Source organism: Sinocyclocheilus rhinocerous, unplaced genomic scaffold, assembly GCF_001515625.1.
Source record: "Sinocyclocheilus rhinocerous isolate Xijiao unplaced genomic scaffold, SAMN03320098_v1.1 scaffold1537, whole genome shotgun sequence".
NCBI classification, from domain to species: domain Eukaryota; kingdom Metazoa; phylum Chordata; class Actinopteri; order Cypriniformes; family Cyprinidae; genus Sinocyclocheilus; species Sinocyclocheilus rhinocerous.
The window spans coordinates 377,072-391,636 of NW_015659384.1; the positions used below are offsets into that span (position 1 = coordinate 377,072).

Genomic DNA, 14,565 nt, shown 5'->3' on the forward strand with positions numbered 1-14,565 from the left:
CTAAAGTGTTACCGAACATTTAAATATAGTTCCAAACTTTAAATTATGAAATAAATATTAAGTATATATGTATATACAATACATTACTTACCACTTTGTTATTACTTATTGTATTATTTAAAGCTGCACTTAGTATTTTTATATTTAATTGAAATCTTAATTGATTTTGGGTTTATAAAAAGTAAAAAGCATCCCACAACTGATCACATTCTACATGGCCTATCCTTACAAAACAGAAACAGAGAAACAAGTATCTCTGACCATGACCTCCCAGCTTTCATGCTGCCTTGCTTATAATACACAGAAACTGACTGTGACACATCCCCACTGTCTGTCTGTCTGTCTGTTTGTCTCCTCCCTCCCACACACATGTGTTTATAACTGCACACGTATAAACCCATTATGTAAGAACCTCCCTCTCTCTCCCCACATTTCCTCAGCTCCACTCACAAGGGTCAAGTGAGGACATGCAGTGAAAGAAAGAGGGAAATGGGGCCTCCAAATCTTCTGCTTACCTCTACACCGCAAAAAAATCACTTCATCTAAAAGTAATTTTCCCTTGTTTTCCAGTAAAAATATTAAAACATCCTTAAAACAAGTGATACTTGATAAGGAAATTTACACAAACAATAATAATACTCTTATATTTATAGACTATATGATAATAACAACATTTTGTGAGGTTTATGCCTTGAATGTGTTTTTTATGTAGTATTATTGGAAAACAGGATAAAAATACTGCTGAATAAAATAAAAAATAAATGCTGAAAAATAATTTTAATAATAATTTTTTCTCTCCATTTTAAGAAGCAAAGGGAACATGATGAGTCATATTCTGAGAGTAGAATGTGTTTCAGAGGTGTGCTTTCCGTGGGAGATTTCAAAAGAGGATAAAAACAATAAAGATGCCACTTACTAGGGCTTAGACTGCTGGAGAGGTGAAGTTTTTCTGCACACTCAAATAGAAATACAAGCTTAATTTGAACAAAATATGAATAAAACTGCATGACAACACTGGGAATCCTATAAAACCAGTCCCGTCTCCACTTTTAGAAGCACTTCCTGACCCTCAGAGTGTTTATGAATGGCTGTATGGGAATATTCTGAACAGTAAGAAGCTTAGGCGCAACGGGGGGCCGAGGCAAGGGGGGAACATGTAGGGATGTTGAGAGGCAGACGGACTGCGGGAGGAGGTCTTGGGACTGGGTCAAGCCTTTGGGGATGCAAAAGCTGTTACACGAGGAAGGGAAGACTGTGGACAGTGTCAGGTTACGTCATTCCTGCATGCACTGGGTTATGCCTCTTATATAATATGAAGGGAAAGAGAGAAAAAGGACTTAGTATGGAGTGTTGTTCTCTTTCTGATTCTCATTCTTAAATCTGCTTAGTGCATCTTTCATTGGTTTATGAGAAATGCATTTAATGTGTGTTCACATTCACTCTGAAGCACTCAGTAATTGGTGCTGATTTATTATACAAGTAAACCAGAGCCTACTGGACCGCATGCATGATCAGGAAGAATTAAAACAGGAATCATCCACGTGCTTTGCTTCATAGATGCTTGACCATGACACTTCTGAAATGATCTTTTGGGATAAACCAGTATTTGAATCCAAAACTAGGTTTCAGTGAAAGTACATGGCAAGTTCTTCTGTTGCTTACTGTAACAGTCTGCTCTAAAAGTGGATGTGAGGACATACCAGCTTCATAAACCCCTTAAGCTGAAAAATACCTTTCGTAATAATTGTACGGGTATTAGCACTAAGGGTTTTCTTAGCTTAAGCGGTTTATTGCAACTGACTGCTGATCTTGGGAAGAGTCTGAAATCAGGACTTGGAAGGCAAAGCCTGTTTGCATTTCCCAGAATATTAGTTTGATGTTAGTGCCATCTAGTGGTTGCATTAGGGATCTTCTGTGCTGAGAATACATACACTTCAACAAACGATTAGTATTTAGTTGGTCTTTTTTTTTTATTTTTTTACTTATTTTCCATTAAAAAATATCTCTTATTCCTTAAATCAAGATAAATTTACATTATCATTTAGCAGACACTTTTATCCAAAGCGACTTACAAATGAGGAACATGACCAACTTGAAAACAAGTCTAAAAGAGAGGTTCATCCAAAAATGTATTCCAAACCTTTTTCTTTCTTCTGTGGAACATAAAATAAGCTATTCTGAGAAATGTCTCAGAGGGTTTGTCCATGCAGTGAAAGTGAGTGGTAACCAAACCTGTTTGATTCCCACCATTATTCAAAGTATCTTCTGTTGTGTTTGGCAGAAGAAAGAATATTATAAAGGTGAATAAATGATGACAAGATTTTCATTTTTGGGTAAACTACCTCTTTGATGTCTTTGTCTCGTTTCAAGGATTTTTACATATTAGATATAATAATAATAATAAAGTATATATATTTAGACATATTTTAAGTGTTAGCAGACTGAATTGCTATAAAAAGGATTGAAAGTTTAATTAAGCTTTAATTTAAGATCAGATTTGTTGGTAGAAAAAACTGATACAATGAAGTTTGTTTAACTTAAATTGACATATTAAGCAAATAACGTAAATATAAAGAGCTTCATTTGCTCAAACATGGCAGCAGGTCACAACATGGATTAATCTTGCTAATTTATACTAACCTTAACTCTTTTAAAAGGTTTTGAATGATAAACACAAATATTCTGATTTTTAAGCCACAGTTTGCATGGCCGTGTCATTTTATTGGCAAAAACAAAACAGATTCCTCAACATACAACAAGATACGTGTCCCAGAAGACTGATTGTAGTGAAATCAAAGGTAAACAAACACTTCTACATAAAAAGCAATGGAAAACCACCAGTCAAGCGGTAGAAATACAATTTACAAAATCTAATGCGGTTGTGACTAACACTGTGCAAAAAATAAAAATGAAGAGCAAAATTATTATTAATATTTAATATAATAATACCATATTTGAAACTTTTATTCAGTGTGCCATGCCCGTCTCTTAATCGGCATGCTGTCACATACATGCTCTCGGTCTCCGTCTTCACTCCGGGGTCTCACTGGCAAGGCCACAGTGCTGTGAGATCCAGGTAACCTCTGAGCAGTGTCAGCAGAATGGCAGGTGACTGAATTCCAGGCCCTGCGTCTTGGGACACCCCATTTTCTCAGGTTTGGGCTGTTCATGCTTCCATCCAGTGCAGAAAGTATTCTCTTACCTAACTGAGCAGCAGGCCCCATCAGGGAGGACTCTGAGTGTGTAGCACGGCAATGTGGAAGGGTATTAATGACACCTTGAAGAGAAGCTGGAGTGTGGTTACATTCCAAAACAGAGGTAGATGGATGTCGAGGAAGCGGTGGCAGCTTTGGTGTTGGATCACATCCCTCGAAGGTCACCTGCTGAGGCTGAGACTTTCTTCTCTGGTAAATTCTGCTCTGGATCTGCTGAAGTTGGAGCTCAAAGTTATAGACTTCTTCGGTCAGCTGGTTGACGCGGTCGAAACCAGCCATGAGGCTGTCAACACAGGGCACCAGGCGGTCCACATAATGGTGGAAGTCAAAACACCCTGAAATGACAGATGAATTGGAGGCCAAAGAAGAGGCAGATGATACCTGGCGAGGACCGATGGGACTGAGCGGGACAGAGCAGTTGGAGGCTTCAGAGCCCTGGGAGGATCTAGAGGGTGGAGGAACCATTCCCTCAAACTTGACTCTGTGCCTAAACTACATCGGATATAAAAAGGAATAGGTTTGTTTTTATATATATAATATAAATATATATATATGTATAAAATAATATATACATATATATACATATATATAATGTCCATATCTTCCATGTCTTCCGTTGATTTTTCACAGGTGTTTTACCCATATTTTGAAATATGCATCGCATTATATTGTGTATTAGAGTTAAAGGTGATGTCCGTAAACTTCCAAAGTTTTGGGTCCGTGATTTTTTTAATGTTTTGTAAGAAGTGCTCACCAAGGCTGCATTTATTTGATCAAAAATACAGTAAAACCGTAATATTAAAATAACTGTTTTCTATTTTAATATATTTTAAAATGTAATTTATTCCTATGATTGCAAAACTGCCATTACTTCAGTGTCACACAATCCTTCAGAATTAAATAATATGCTGATTTGGTGCTCAAGACACATTTCTCATTATTATCAATGTTGGAAAGTTTTTGAATGCTTAATATTTTTATAACTGTCACTTTTGATCAATATAATGCATCCTTGCCAAATAAAATTATTTTACCCAAACTTTTGTGTGGTATTGTAAATATCCGGCTGTTTGTTACATGCACTACCGTACATGTCCCATTCAAAAGTTATATTTTTTTAATGTCATTTTTTTATAAATATGATTTATATAAATATGATTTATATTTTATAATTTTATAATTAATTTTGATTTATTTATCAATTTATATATCTTTTTTCTAATTATCTCTAGTCGAGTCACTTTGGATTAAAGTGTCGACTGAATAAATACATGTAAAACTAAATGTCAATGAACCCAAATGTCCTGTGTTACTCTCCCTGAGGAAAGCATGGTCCGAAATGTGTTGGAGAGTTTGTCGATTTTTATTTTTATGTAGCCATCTGATAATAAAGGCTTTTTAATCTGAAAGAGTGCCATAGTCATCCTAAAATTTTCTTTGATGGACTGTTTCAAACCCTAGACCAGAGAGCACCTTGACCTTACAGTTTTCCCAGAGATGCACTCTCTACTATTGAACTTTGTTTGAACACAAATGTCCCTCTATAAAACATGCTTATTGCCTTTCATAGATAAAAAAAGGAAAATTGGGGTGGGTGGATTATATATAATAGTCAGACATGGTATTTTTACCTCTTTGGTCTTGCTAAGCCCCATCCATAGCTTGAGGCGTTTAATGAGGAACTGTACCATCTCATAGTCCTGCGGCTCCATGGATGGTCTGTAAATGTCTGCCTGTACCATTCGGTATGTTCGAATCAATACAGCAGCACATAGGCGCCCCAGTACCCAAAATCCAATGCCCACGGCAGACAGGCAGTAGAGAGGTCCCACCACAGGATGATGCTCACAAAGTCGACGCAACCCCATGTGCCCCCTTAACAAACACAGCAGAGAGGAACTGGCCTGCCCTAAGGTCCTAAAGCCCTCTACTGAACCTGAGAAGAGCTGAAAGAGATGGAGAGAATGACTTGAGCTGCATGTGAGAAGCAAAAAAAGATTTAAAGGGGTCATGTGATGCTATTTCAATTTTTCCTTTCTCTTTGGAGTGTTACAAGCTCTTGGTGCAGACCAACATATGACCCCTTTAAAAAAAAAATACAATGCAATGTCAAATGAAAAAATGAAAAAAAAAAAACATTCTACCATGATGCCTGTGTGAGAGAATAGAAGCAACAGGAGGAGCAGCAGGAACACCACGCCACAGATCTGAGGGAATACTTGTCGAATAACCCGTCCTATCACCAACCATCGCCTAACAAACCGCAGGATCCCCACCATCTGTAAAAACATACCTCTCAAGTCCTGCACTACACTTTGACTGACAAACAGATTGTTTCATAACAGAGCTTGACTTCAACAGAATAAATTTCATTGCAGTGCTTGCAAGGTACTTTAAGTATAACATTTCCGCAATTAATTCAACTCAAAAATTACAGATGACTTTCAATTTTTGCTTTGTAGATAATTTCTTAAGTCACAGGTGTCCTAAAATATATATCGTCTTTATAAATGTTTTACTTTATAAGAAATGCAAGCTTATGTTCTAAAATCTCCCATGAACTTCTAATGCTGCTGAAGTGAAGTGTCATAATAATATTTGCATGCTAAATTGTGATTGGTCACAAATTGTGATGTAGTTCATTTTTTTATGTTATATGCATAATGCTGTTAATGTCTTTCCCATTTTCTTTCTATATTTACAGTATGTTATTTACATTTTTGTATTGTATTTATTTGATTACAAGCTTTGCTAAAGTTGTAATGTAAAGGAAGTAGTGACAGATCTATTCTTCTATATTGTGAGGTACATCCGAGTAAAACTGATCACTGAAAAAAAATGTAGTGCCGGGACTTCAATGCATTATTTGTTAATTTCAATGGAGGCAGGTCTGAATGTGAGCTTGAGGTCAAATTTAAAAAAGGGGTGAGGTTTCACCAGAGAGAAGTATGTTGTTTCATCAAAAGATCCAGTTATTTCATTTTGAATAAAATTACATAAAAAAATAAATATAGGAAAGAATAAATCAATAACATGCATTTAAGATCACTACCATCCACTTAGAAAACAGATCATGCCAATATTTTGTATGCTATTTTTGCAGCATGTACTGGCATTTCATTTAGGAATGCAAATTTAGTTTAAAAAAAATCCTTTGCTTTAGGGCTAATACCTTTAGAACCAAGAGGGTTAATAAAATTGCTGAGAGCTGATTGGACTTTCTGGCCAGTGTGGCAGCACTATGGAAGTCAGCAAAGCAGGAGGGCCTGGAGCAATGTCTGGAGATGAAGGCTGCAGTCGTGTAGAGGAAATACAGATGAAGAACAGCTGCTGCTAGCGTCAGAAGAGCTAACAATGGCTGAAACCAGCGCCAGGCTTGCCTCAGGTATTGACTTGGCTTTCTGATCAAGGCCCATACTTCAGCACTCACAAAGCACAGGGCAAACAGCAGTAGCAGAACCTAGTAAGAAGACAGCTGTTAATAGAGTCGCAGTCCTGTAGAAGTCCACAAGAAGACCACAGATCCAACTTTTTAAGATTCTGTTCAAACTGAATCTGAACTAGGAGAATCAGTACCGTCAATGTGACGTGTAAGTCTGGACCAGATAATGGAGAGACGTGTAAAGGCTGGATGGAAATGAAAGAAAGGATTCTGCCTGTCTGTGTTTGATCCAGGAGAATAGAGACCGGTGCCAAGACGCCTGTCTGTTTATGATAGTGAGTGAACTCAATCAATACTGCCTTTGTCCTGTCACAGAAAACATAAGAATCAAAAATCATTCAGCTGATGAGCATGCTGGGTCTCTGGTACTAATAACTCTATATAACTTCCATACTTACAGCATGCATTCAGAAAGGTCCTAAATACAAGTCTGGACATTTAGAGAACAAGGTTTTATTCTGTAGTGCTAGTTTGTGTATAATGGCGTGACATCATACCCTGTTGTCATCCACTTTGTTGTCTGTAAGCCCGACAGGATCCGACGTGTGAATTCACTGTTGTTCCCAAGCACTACTTCCTCTGTCTGACTGAATGCACATGATGCACTCTCAGTCCTCGGCCTTGAGAGAGGACATTGTGATTATATGCCAGAAGACAAATGCACTAAGGAAAACGTTGTTATATTCTCAGCTTTTCAGGCTGCATGACAACTTATTCACACACTAAAAGTCTTTATCTTTGTGTCCTGATATCTCTCACCATGTTGAAAGTGCTGCAGTGTTCTTGCTGTGTGTTGAGGAGCTCTGGTGTACAGGGTTGGCATGTGATGAAACATTAGCAGTCAGCATCAAAGGAAGTCGACCAGATTGGAACTTATCTCTGATGTCTTGACTGCAGACTTTGAGGAGGGAAAAATCAAATTCTATATTTATATATAGTTTTAGTAAATTCTCAAAAAGCTAAATTTGACCTAACAACGTAAGTCCTTACAGTCTTGAAAATGAACTTTCTGCAGTCTTGCAGGGCCAGTTAAAGAAAGAGAAGGGTTTTCAAACAGGTGTGATATTAATCTCTCATCTACCCACTGTTCTGCATCCATCCATCTATGAGAAAAACAATTTTGAAATAAAATTACTTTCACTGATTCACGACAAGTTGAAATTCATTTTGTTAGTTTTATCCATTTTTAGAATATATATTCTTCCATTCTTTGTGCCCTTGTTTTGTAATGCAGACTCTTATTTTGTAGTAGTTTTGCTTGGTTCCTGTTCCAGTTTCCTCATTTCCCTTAGCCTGATGGTTGCTGGATGTGTCCAGTTAGTCTAGTTAACCCCTGTGTATATAAGCCCTCATGTTTCCTGTGTTCATTGTCTGGTTTTGTCATGCATGTTTCACCAACATGCTCTTCTCACAGTCTTTTGTTCTGTTTTTTTTTTTTTAGTTATCTTGTACTTTTGTTGTTATTATAATAAACTTTGCATCTCTAACTAATGCAATCTCTTTTTCTAACCAATTTTCAAGCCATTTATATGGTCTCTCAGACTTCAAAATTAAGCAGCATTACTAAACTAAAGTCACATTTCTGAATTGCATTTAAAGTTTTGATTAGGTCGGAGGAACATATTTAAAAGAGACACCAACACCAAATTATTTTTACACAAATCTCTGGGGTCTCTAGGACCTCAGAGTCAGTTTCAGCAGAACATGAGTTACTGGGGGAAGTGAATGTAAAGAGTCTGACTTACCCTGATAATGCAGTGAGACTGGGCTGACCTGGTAAAGCCCTGATCAGTGTGTGTTTAATAGCCGAGTGAAGCCGTCTGCTGTTAGCCTCATGAACATATTCCTGGTAGTTCACCATCAGAACCACCAACAGGAAGAGCATATAGACTAAGCAGCTCTGATTATCAGCGTAAAACATGAAACAAAAGACCATTAAAATTAATATTAATATGCATTAGAGTCAGAATGCAGGAGAAATCCAGCTGTTATAGGTCTCTGAGGACTAAATGAGTGCTGAATGGATTCATCTGTGGGTCTGAGCTCACCCTCATTAAGGCTCTAAGTGTTCTCAGCTTCCGTGCTTCCTCTTTAGCCTGCAGCAGGCCGTATCCACAAAGAGGATGCACCTTATCCCCCAGATCCTCCTCTCTCCTTCTGACTTCTGTCTCCTGAGCCAAACGGTTCTCCACCTCTGGGTCTACTGGTTTCACCACAGCAGCCAGATATAGTGCCTGAATACATACCTGCAGAAAAATATCAGAACATAAACATCTACATCTTTCAATTTCTTTTAATCTAAGAAACAGTGCAAAATACGTTTATAACTCACTGCAAATGGTTCCAACAGCAAGGCAGAAGTGAGGAAGGCTGACAGGGCAGACACCAGCCACATGAGAACCACAGAGCTGGAAAACCTGCTTCCATATAGTCCCACCAGAGCCAGGCTTGTTCCCAGCAAAACAGCCACCAGCAGATAAACCATACGCAGAACCCATGATGGAAGAAACAAGCCAGGTACACCACGAACAACACCTGAAGAACAGCCCATACAGAGGTTCACACACAGACAAAACAATTAAAATGATACACATTTTGTGATATTTAGTTTTTCTCTCTCTCTCAATATGTATACACTACTGTTCAAACTCAACTGTTGTGGTAAGTAATTTTTTAAAAATTAATATTAATACTTGGTCTAATACTAAATTGGCCAAATGTGACAGTAAAGACAAAACAAAATTAAATTAAATTAAATTAAATAAATACAAAATAATTTTTTTTAATAAATGCTGTTCTTTTGAACTTTCTATTCTTCAAAGACAATATATACCATTATAAATATAAATATAAATATATACCAAAATATAATAATAAGAAATGTTTCTTGAGCATGAAGTCGGCATATTAGAATGATTTCTGAAGGATCATGTGACACTGAAGACTGGAGTTATGGATGCTGAAAATTCAGCCATCACAAAAATAAATTACATTTTAAAATACTTTAAGATAGAAAACAGTTATTTTAAGTTGTAATAATTTACAATATTGCTGTTTTTACTGTATTTTTATCAAATAAGTGCAGCATTGGTGAGCATATGCGACTTTCATAAACATTAACAAAAATACATCTTACCGACCCCAAACTTTTGGTATTGTGATCAGGAAATGACCACATGTTCACTCATGGTCACACGTTTAATTTGCACGTGTTGTAGCATGTCTTACCACCTTTCAATATCTCAATTGAAAATATCAATTCTCTCCCTGTGTATGGTGTGCGCTCACCAATGCGTGTGTTGGAGATGGTGCTTATAGAGTCGGGTGGGAGACTAGGGAGAAATGTGCTGGCATCACTGAGCACTGAGAGTGAGGAGGAGGACTTGTGAAAGCCAGGTTCAGATGTAGGCGTATCCACACTCAGATCAGACCACTCACTACACAAGCTGTCCTGGCTGAAAAAGAAATGTATGTAAATCACGCATCCTGGTTAAACTGTGCGTGGGTCAGTGTGAAACGTTCAGTACAGAACTCACATGTCAGACAGGATGGTGTCGTTGGGTGTGAAATGGCCACTGTCAGATGCTTCTGGCTCCAAGGAAAGTGTGTTTGAGGGATCCAGGTCTGCAGTTATAGTGCTAAGATCTTCCTCTAAAAAAGAGCAAATGGTTCCATATAAGAAATAATTCACCTAAAAACTAAACAATTCTGTAATCGATTACTCACCCTCATGTTGTTCCAAATCTGTATGATTTTTTTTCTTCTGAAAACATAAAATATAGTGAACAAGTTGTATAGATGATTTTTAGGGTGCACTTTTGTCCTTTTGGATTTTGACAGCCCCAGTTCTTATTCACTTTTATTATATGGAAAAGAGCACAACAAATATTTTGTGTTCCACAGAAATTCATACAGGTTTGGAACAACGTGAGGGTGAGTAAATAATGACAGAATCTTTCATTCCAGAGAGTGATTGTGCTTCTTCAAACCTGAAGACTTGATTGGCTCTAAGGTGTTGTGGTCAGAGGTCGGAGTTGACAAATATAGTTGTAGAATGGCTTTTTTTCTCTTCAGAAGGTGACTGGTTCCTGTCAGCTCAGACAGGCCAAAGATACTGTCACATGATGGCCACTGATCCATTCTGTAAAATGTGTAAAATAACACTGTATATTTACATAAACCGTTTAAAGGGATGTAGTACTGCAATTTCACGTAGAATAGACTTGGTACCGGTCATTCCTGGGATCTGGAGTATTCCAGAACTCTGAATCTAGTTTCTGCAGGGAATTCTTTGAGGGGGAAAAAAGATGCAGAGAGAATATGCAGTAAATGTATTCATTTAGGAAATTATGCTTGATGACTCTCTATAAAACCAATTAATTAAACATGGGAATGGACTTTCTCTCACAGTGAAAGGAGATGGTCCATCATAGATGGAAGAGTCAGGGCCTGTCGGCAGTGACAGAAAAGATGAACAGGAGAGATCTGGGTGACTGAGGAAAACATCCATCTCCACAGTATGAGACACAGGAGAGGGAGGCAGAGATACCGCCAATGTCACCTTCAACACAATCCATAGCATTGCACTATGAGTGTGGGTTTTTCATGTATGCACTCTACCACTCAAAAGTTTGGGGTCATTAAGACTAAGAAATTAACACTTTTATTAAGCATGTATTGAATTAATCAAAAGTGACAGCAAAGACATTTATAATGTCGCAAAAGATCTCTATTTCAAATAATATCACGATTTCCACAAAAATATTAAGCAGCACTGTTTTCATCTGTGACAGTAATAGGAAGTGTTTCTTGAGCACCAAATCAGCATATTACAATGATTTCTGAAGGATTGTGTGACACTGAAGACTGGAGTAATGGCTGCTGAAAATGCAGCTTTGCCATCACAGAAATAAATGACATATTAAAATAGATTAAAATAGAATTTTTTTTTCACAATATTTCACAATATAACTATTTTTGATCAAAATAAATGCAGCCTTGGTGAGCAAACAGACGCTTTTCAAAATCATAAAAAAAAATCTTACCAACCCCAAACTTTTGAACGGTAGTTTAACTTAAAATATAATATCTACAGTATGGTTTCAGAAGGGATTATGTAGACTGACATATATACCTTGCTTTTGGTGTTTTGGAAGAGAAATCTGAGAATGGTTTGGAGAGGGAACATCAAAGCTGCAACTGTTATTCCAACCAGAATGTTCTCTGCATTCATCACCATCTGGGTAGAGACCGGGCCGCTGCAGTCGAAACAGTAACAAATGTGAAGAATGTGAAACCCATTTGTTTTGAGAGGAATGAGAGGAAATTCATTAATTTGTTTAGTGATGAATATTATTCTCCTGTGCCATTAATCAATAGCGAAGACTTCTGTAGCTCAGAGAAAAACAGAAATAGCTTTGTTTTACAAGATGTAATTACCTGCACCTACACTGTAAGCTATGCAAGCTCAATCTGTTATCCATGCCTTTTGAAGGTCAAGTCTATTACCTGCTGCCCTTTCTGCCCACGGCTCCATACCAAACTGCCCCAGCTGCCAGATAGAGATGTAATAAGAGGGCGCAGCAGGTGACCCTCTGGGCTCGGCTAAAGCGGCTGTGGGCCGGCCGTTCCCATAATGAAATCCAGAGATGGTGCTCTCGAAGGCCAAACAGTAACTGGGAATGTAGGATCCTCTTAAACTGCTGCAGCTCCTGAGGACCTACAAGGATCACAAGGTTATGAAAAGCAAATATGATTTACGCTGCACTGCATGTGTATACTTACAAGACGCTAAAATAATTTTCTCCACCCTTCCAGAGTTCTTCTCATTCTCCACAGATAACCAGTCTTCTACCAAGAAGAAGAACATGTTGTCTGTCTGTATGTCCCAGACTATCACATGTTTTAGGTACCAGGATGGGTCTAGGCCTGGAAAATAGAGCATTGTTTGTGAGTATTTGTTATTTTAGAAAGAAAGAAAGAAGCTATTCACAGCCACTGACCTGTGTTGTCATGCCAGATGCGTACTTTCCAGATCTCTCCGAGATTGGCATCTGTTTCAACTTGGAAGTCATCCACGCTATTCCTCTGGAAAGCTCCTTCTCTTTGAAGGTGACGTGAACCACTTTTATTCAGGCCATACAGGCTAATGCCAACATGTGCAGTGGTACCTGATGAATTCAAATGTTTGTTGAGTTTTATGAGGTCGATGAATAATTTTAGCATGTACATTAAAGGTTCTACTCACCAGACCCTTTTTTCCAGCCTGTTTTGACAAGAACCCTGTACTTGTAGTGACCTTTCTGACCACACAGAGGAACCCAGCTAAGACGTAGACTTTCCAGGTGATCCAGTTTGTGAGCGATAAGACCAACCAGCAGATAAATTAACAGCAAGACTCCACAAACTATTCCCACCACCACATTCCTCACTGGCTCCTCTGACTGGTGACACAAATAATGTTCATCACTGATTTGTCAGGGTTGTCATGTTTACATACAGTATTGTTAAAACATTTGGGGTCTGTAAGTTTTTTTTTTATTATTGTTTTTGAAAGAAGTCTCATATATTCACCAGGTTGCATTTGTATGATCAAAATTACAGTAAAAACAGTAATATTGTGAAATATTATTATAATTTAAAATAACATTTTTTCAATTTTAATATATTGTGAAAAGTACTTTTTCAACACTGACACCCACTGACCATTACAATCATTTAATTATATAAATTAAATAAAAAATTAAATAATGTAATACACACTACCGTTAAAAGGTTTAGGGTTAATAAGATTTTTTAAATGTTGTTTAAAGAAGTCACTCACCACAGCTGTATTTATTAGATCAAAACTAAATATAAAAAAATATGAAATATTACAATAAAAAAACAAATGTTTTCTATTTTAATAGATATTAAAATGTAATTTATTTCTGATGGCAACGTCTTCAGTGTCACATGATCCTTCAGAAATCATTGTAATTAATATTTTATTAATTACAATTATTTAATTAATCATTGTATTAATAAAAAGTGAAAAGAACTTAATTTATATGAAATGGAAACTTTTTGTAACAATCTAAAAGTCTTGTCACTTTTGATCAATTTCATGCATCCTTGCTGAATAAAAGTATTAATTTCTTTTGAACTTTTAAATAGTAGTGTATATTCCCTTTAATGGTGAAATTATGTTATATCTTTAAACATAATGGCATACAGGTGGCAGCAGTAGAAGTGCTTCAGGATGGATGAAGAGGCTGGCTCCAAACATAGTGAGGTGATGTGTGAGGCAGTGGGCAGTATGGGGGCTGCTGCCACTCAGAGGACTCAAGCCATCACTGCTCCAGCGCCTCTCATCAACACTGAAGAACCGGCACAGCATGCTGAACACACACACTGAGACGGACACGTCCACACCGCTGACGCTACCATTCAGCTTCACAAACAGGTCTTTGGCAGAGCCATTCAGGCTGCAGTTTACAGACACAATGAAACACAGTTAGTTTCATTTAGACTAACGCAATATTGATCATCACTATTTTCAATGAAATGAATTAAGGAAAGAACAGGAAGAACTTACATCGGTGTAAGGAAGATGGTGTGCTCCAGTGATGGAGTCCCAGCTGAAAGAGAGAGACTGAGTTCCTCAGAATGAGTGTGTTCAGACAGTGGATGAACTGGTTGGTCATCTACAGAGATCCATACTAGTCCAGAGGCTTCCTCACCAGCTCCTGCTCCACAATACATAACACAGGTTTATCTTTTCTAACATTATAAATGTCTTTAGTGTTACTTTTGATGATTTTAATGCATCTTTGCTAAATAGAAGTTTAAAAATATATACTTTTAAATGGTAATATAAAATAATAAAATATAATGAACACTGCTACATGTTATTATATTATATTATAT

General features: G+C 37.3%; 1 protein-coding gene across 1 annotated transcript in view; it reads right to left on the reverse strand.

The window, feature by feature from the left end:
- Positions 1 to 2,963: 2,963 nt before the first annotated feature.
- The window catches only part of pkd1b (polycystic kidney disease 1b), a 29,256-nt gene continuing 17,654 nt past the window's right edge, over positions 2,964 to 14,565 (reverse strand). Inside the window, exons 15-37 of the mRNA XM_016532337.1 lie at positions 14,234 to 14,384; positions 13,871 to 14,123; positions 12,905 to 13,100; positions 12,660 to 12,827; positions 12,442 to 12,585; positions 12,166 to 12,376; positions 11,792 to 11,915; positions 11,066 to 11,218; positions 10,888 to 10,946; positions 10,647 to 10,798; positions 10,194 to 10,308; positions 9,946 to 10,112; positions 8,990 to 9,192; positions 8,706 to 8,903; positions 8,403 to 8,557; positions 7,648 to 7,760; positions 7,417 to 7,555; positions 7,155 to 7,277; positions 6,792 to 6,963; positions 6,434 to 6,675; positions 5,360 to 5,534; positions 4,847 to 5,161; positions 2,964 to 3,707 (exon numbers count right to left, since the gene is read on the reverse strand). Of these exons, the coding sequence (XP_016387823.1) occupies positions 2,964 to 3,707; positions 4,847 to 5,161; positions 5,360 to 5,534; positions 6,434 to 6,675; positions 6,792 to 6,963; positions 7,155 to 7,277; positions 7,417 to 7,555; positions 7,648 to 7,760; positions 8,403 to 8,557; positions 8,706 to 8,903; positions 8,990 to 9,192; positions 9,946 to 10,112; positions 10,194 to 10,308; positions 10,647 to 10,798; positions 10,888 to 10,946; positions 11,066 to 11,218; positions 11,792 to 11,915; positions 12,166 to 12,376; positions 12,442 to 12,585; positions 12,660 to 12,827; positions 12,905 to 13,100; positions 13,871 to 14,123; positions 14,234 to 14,384 (4,472 nt within the window). The remainder of the gene's footprint in view (positions 3,708 to 4,846; positions 5,162 to 5,359; positions 5,535 to 6,433; positions 6,676 to 6,791; positions 6,964 to 7,154; positions 7,278 to 7,416; positions 7,556 to 7,647; positions 7,761 to 8,402; positions 8,558 to 8,705; positions 8,904 to 8,989; positions 9,193 to 9,945; positions 10,113 to 10,193; positions 10,309 to 10,646; positions 10,799 to 10,887; positions 10,947 to 11,065; positions 11,219 to 11,791; positions 11,916 to 12,165; positions 12,377 to 12,441; positions 12,586 to 12,659; positions 12,828 to 12,904; positions 13,101 to 13,870; positions 14,124 to 14,233; positions 14,385 to 14,565) is intronic.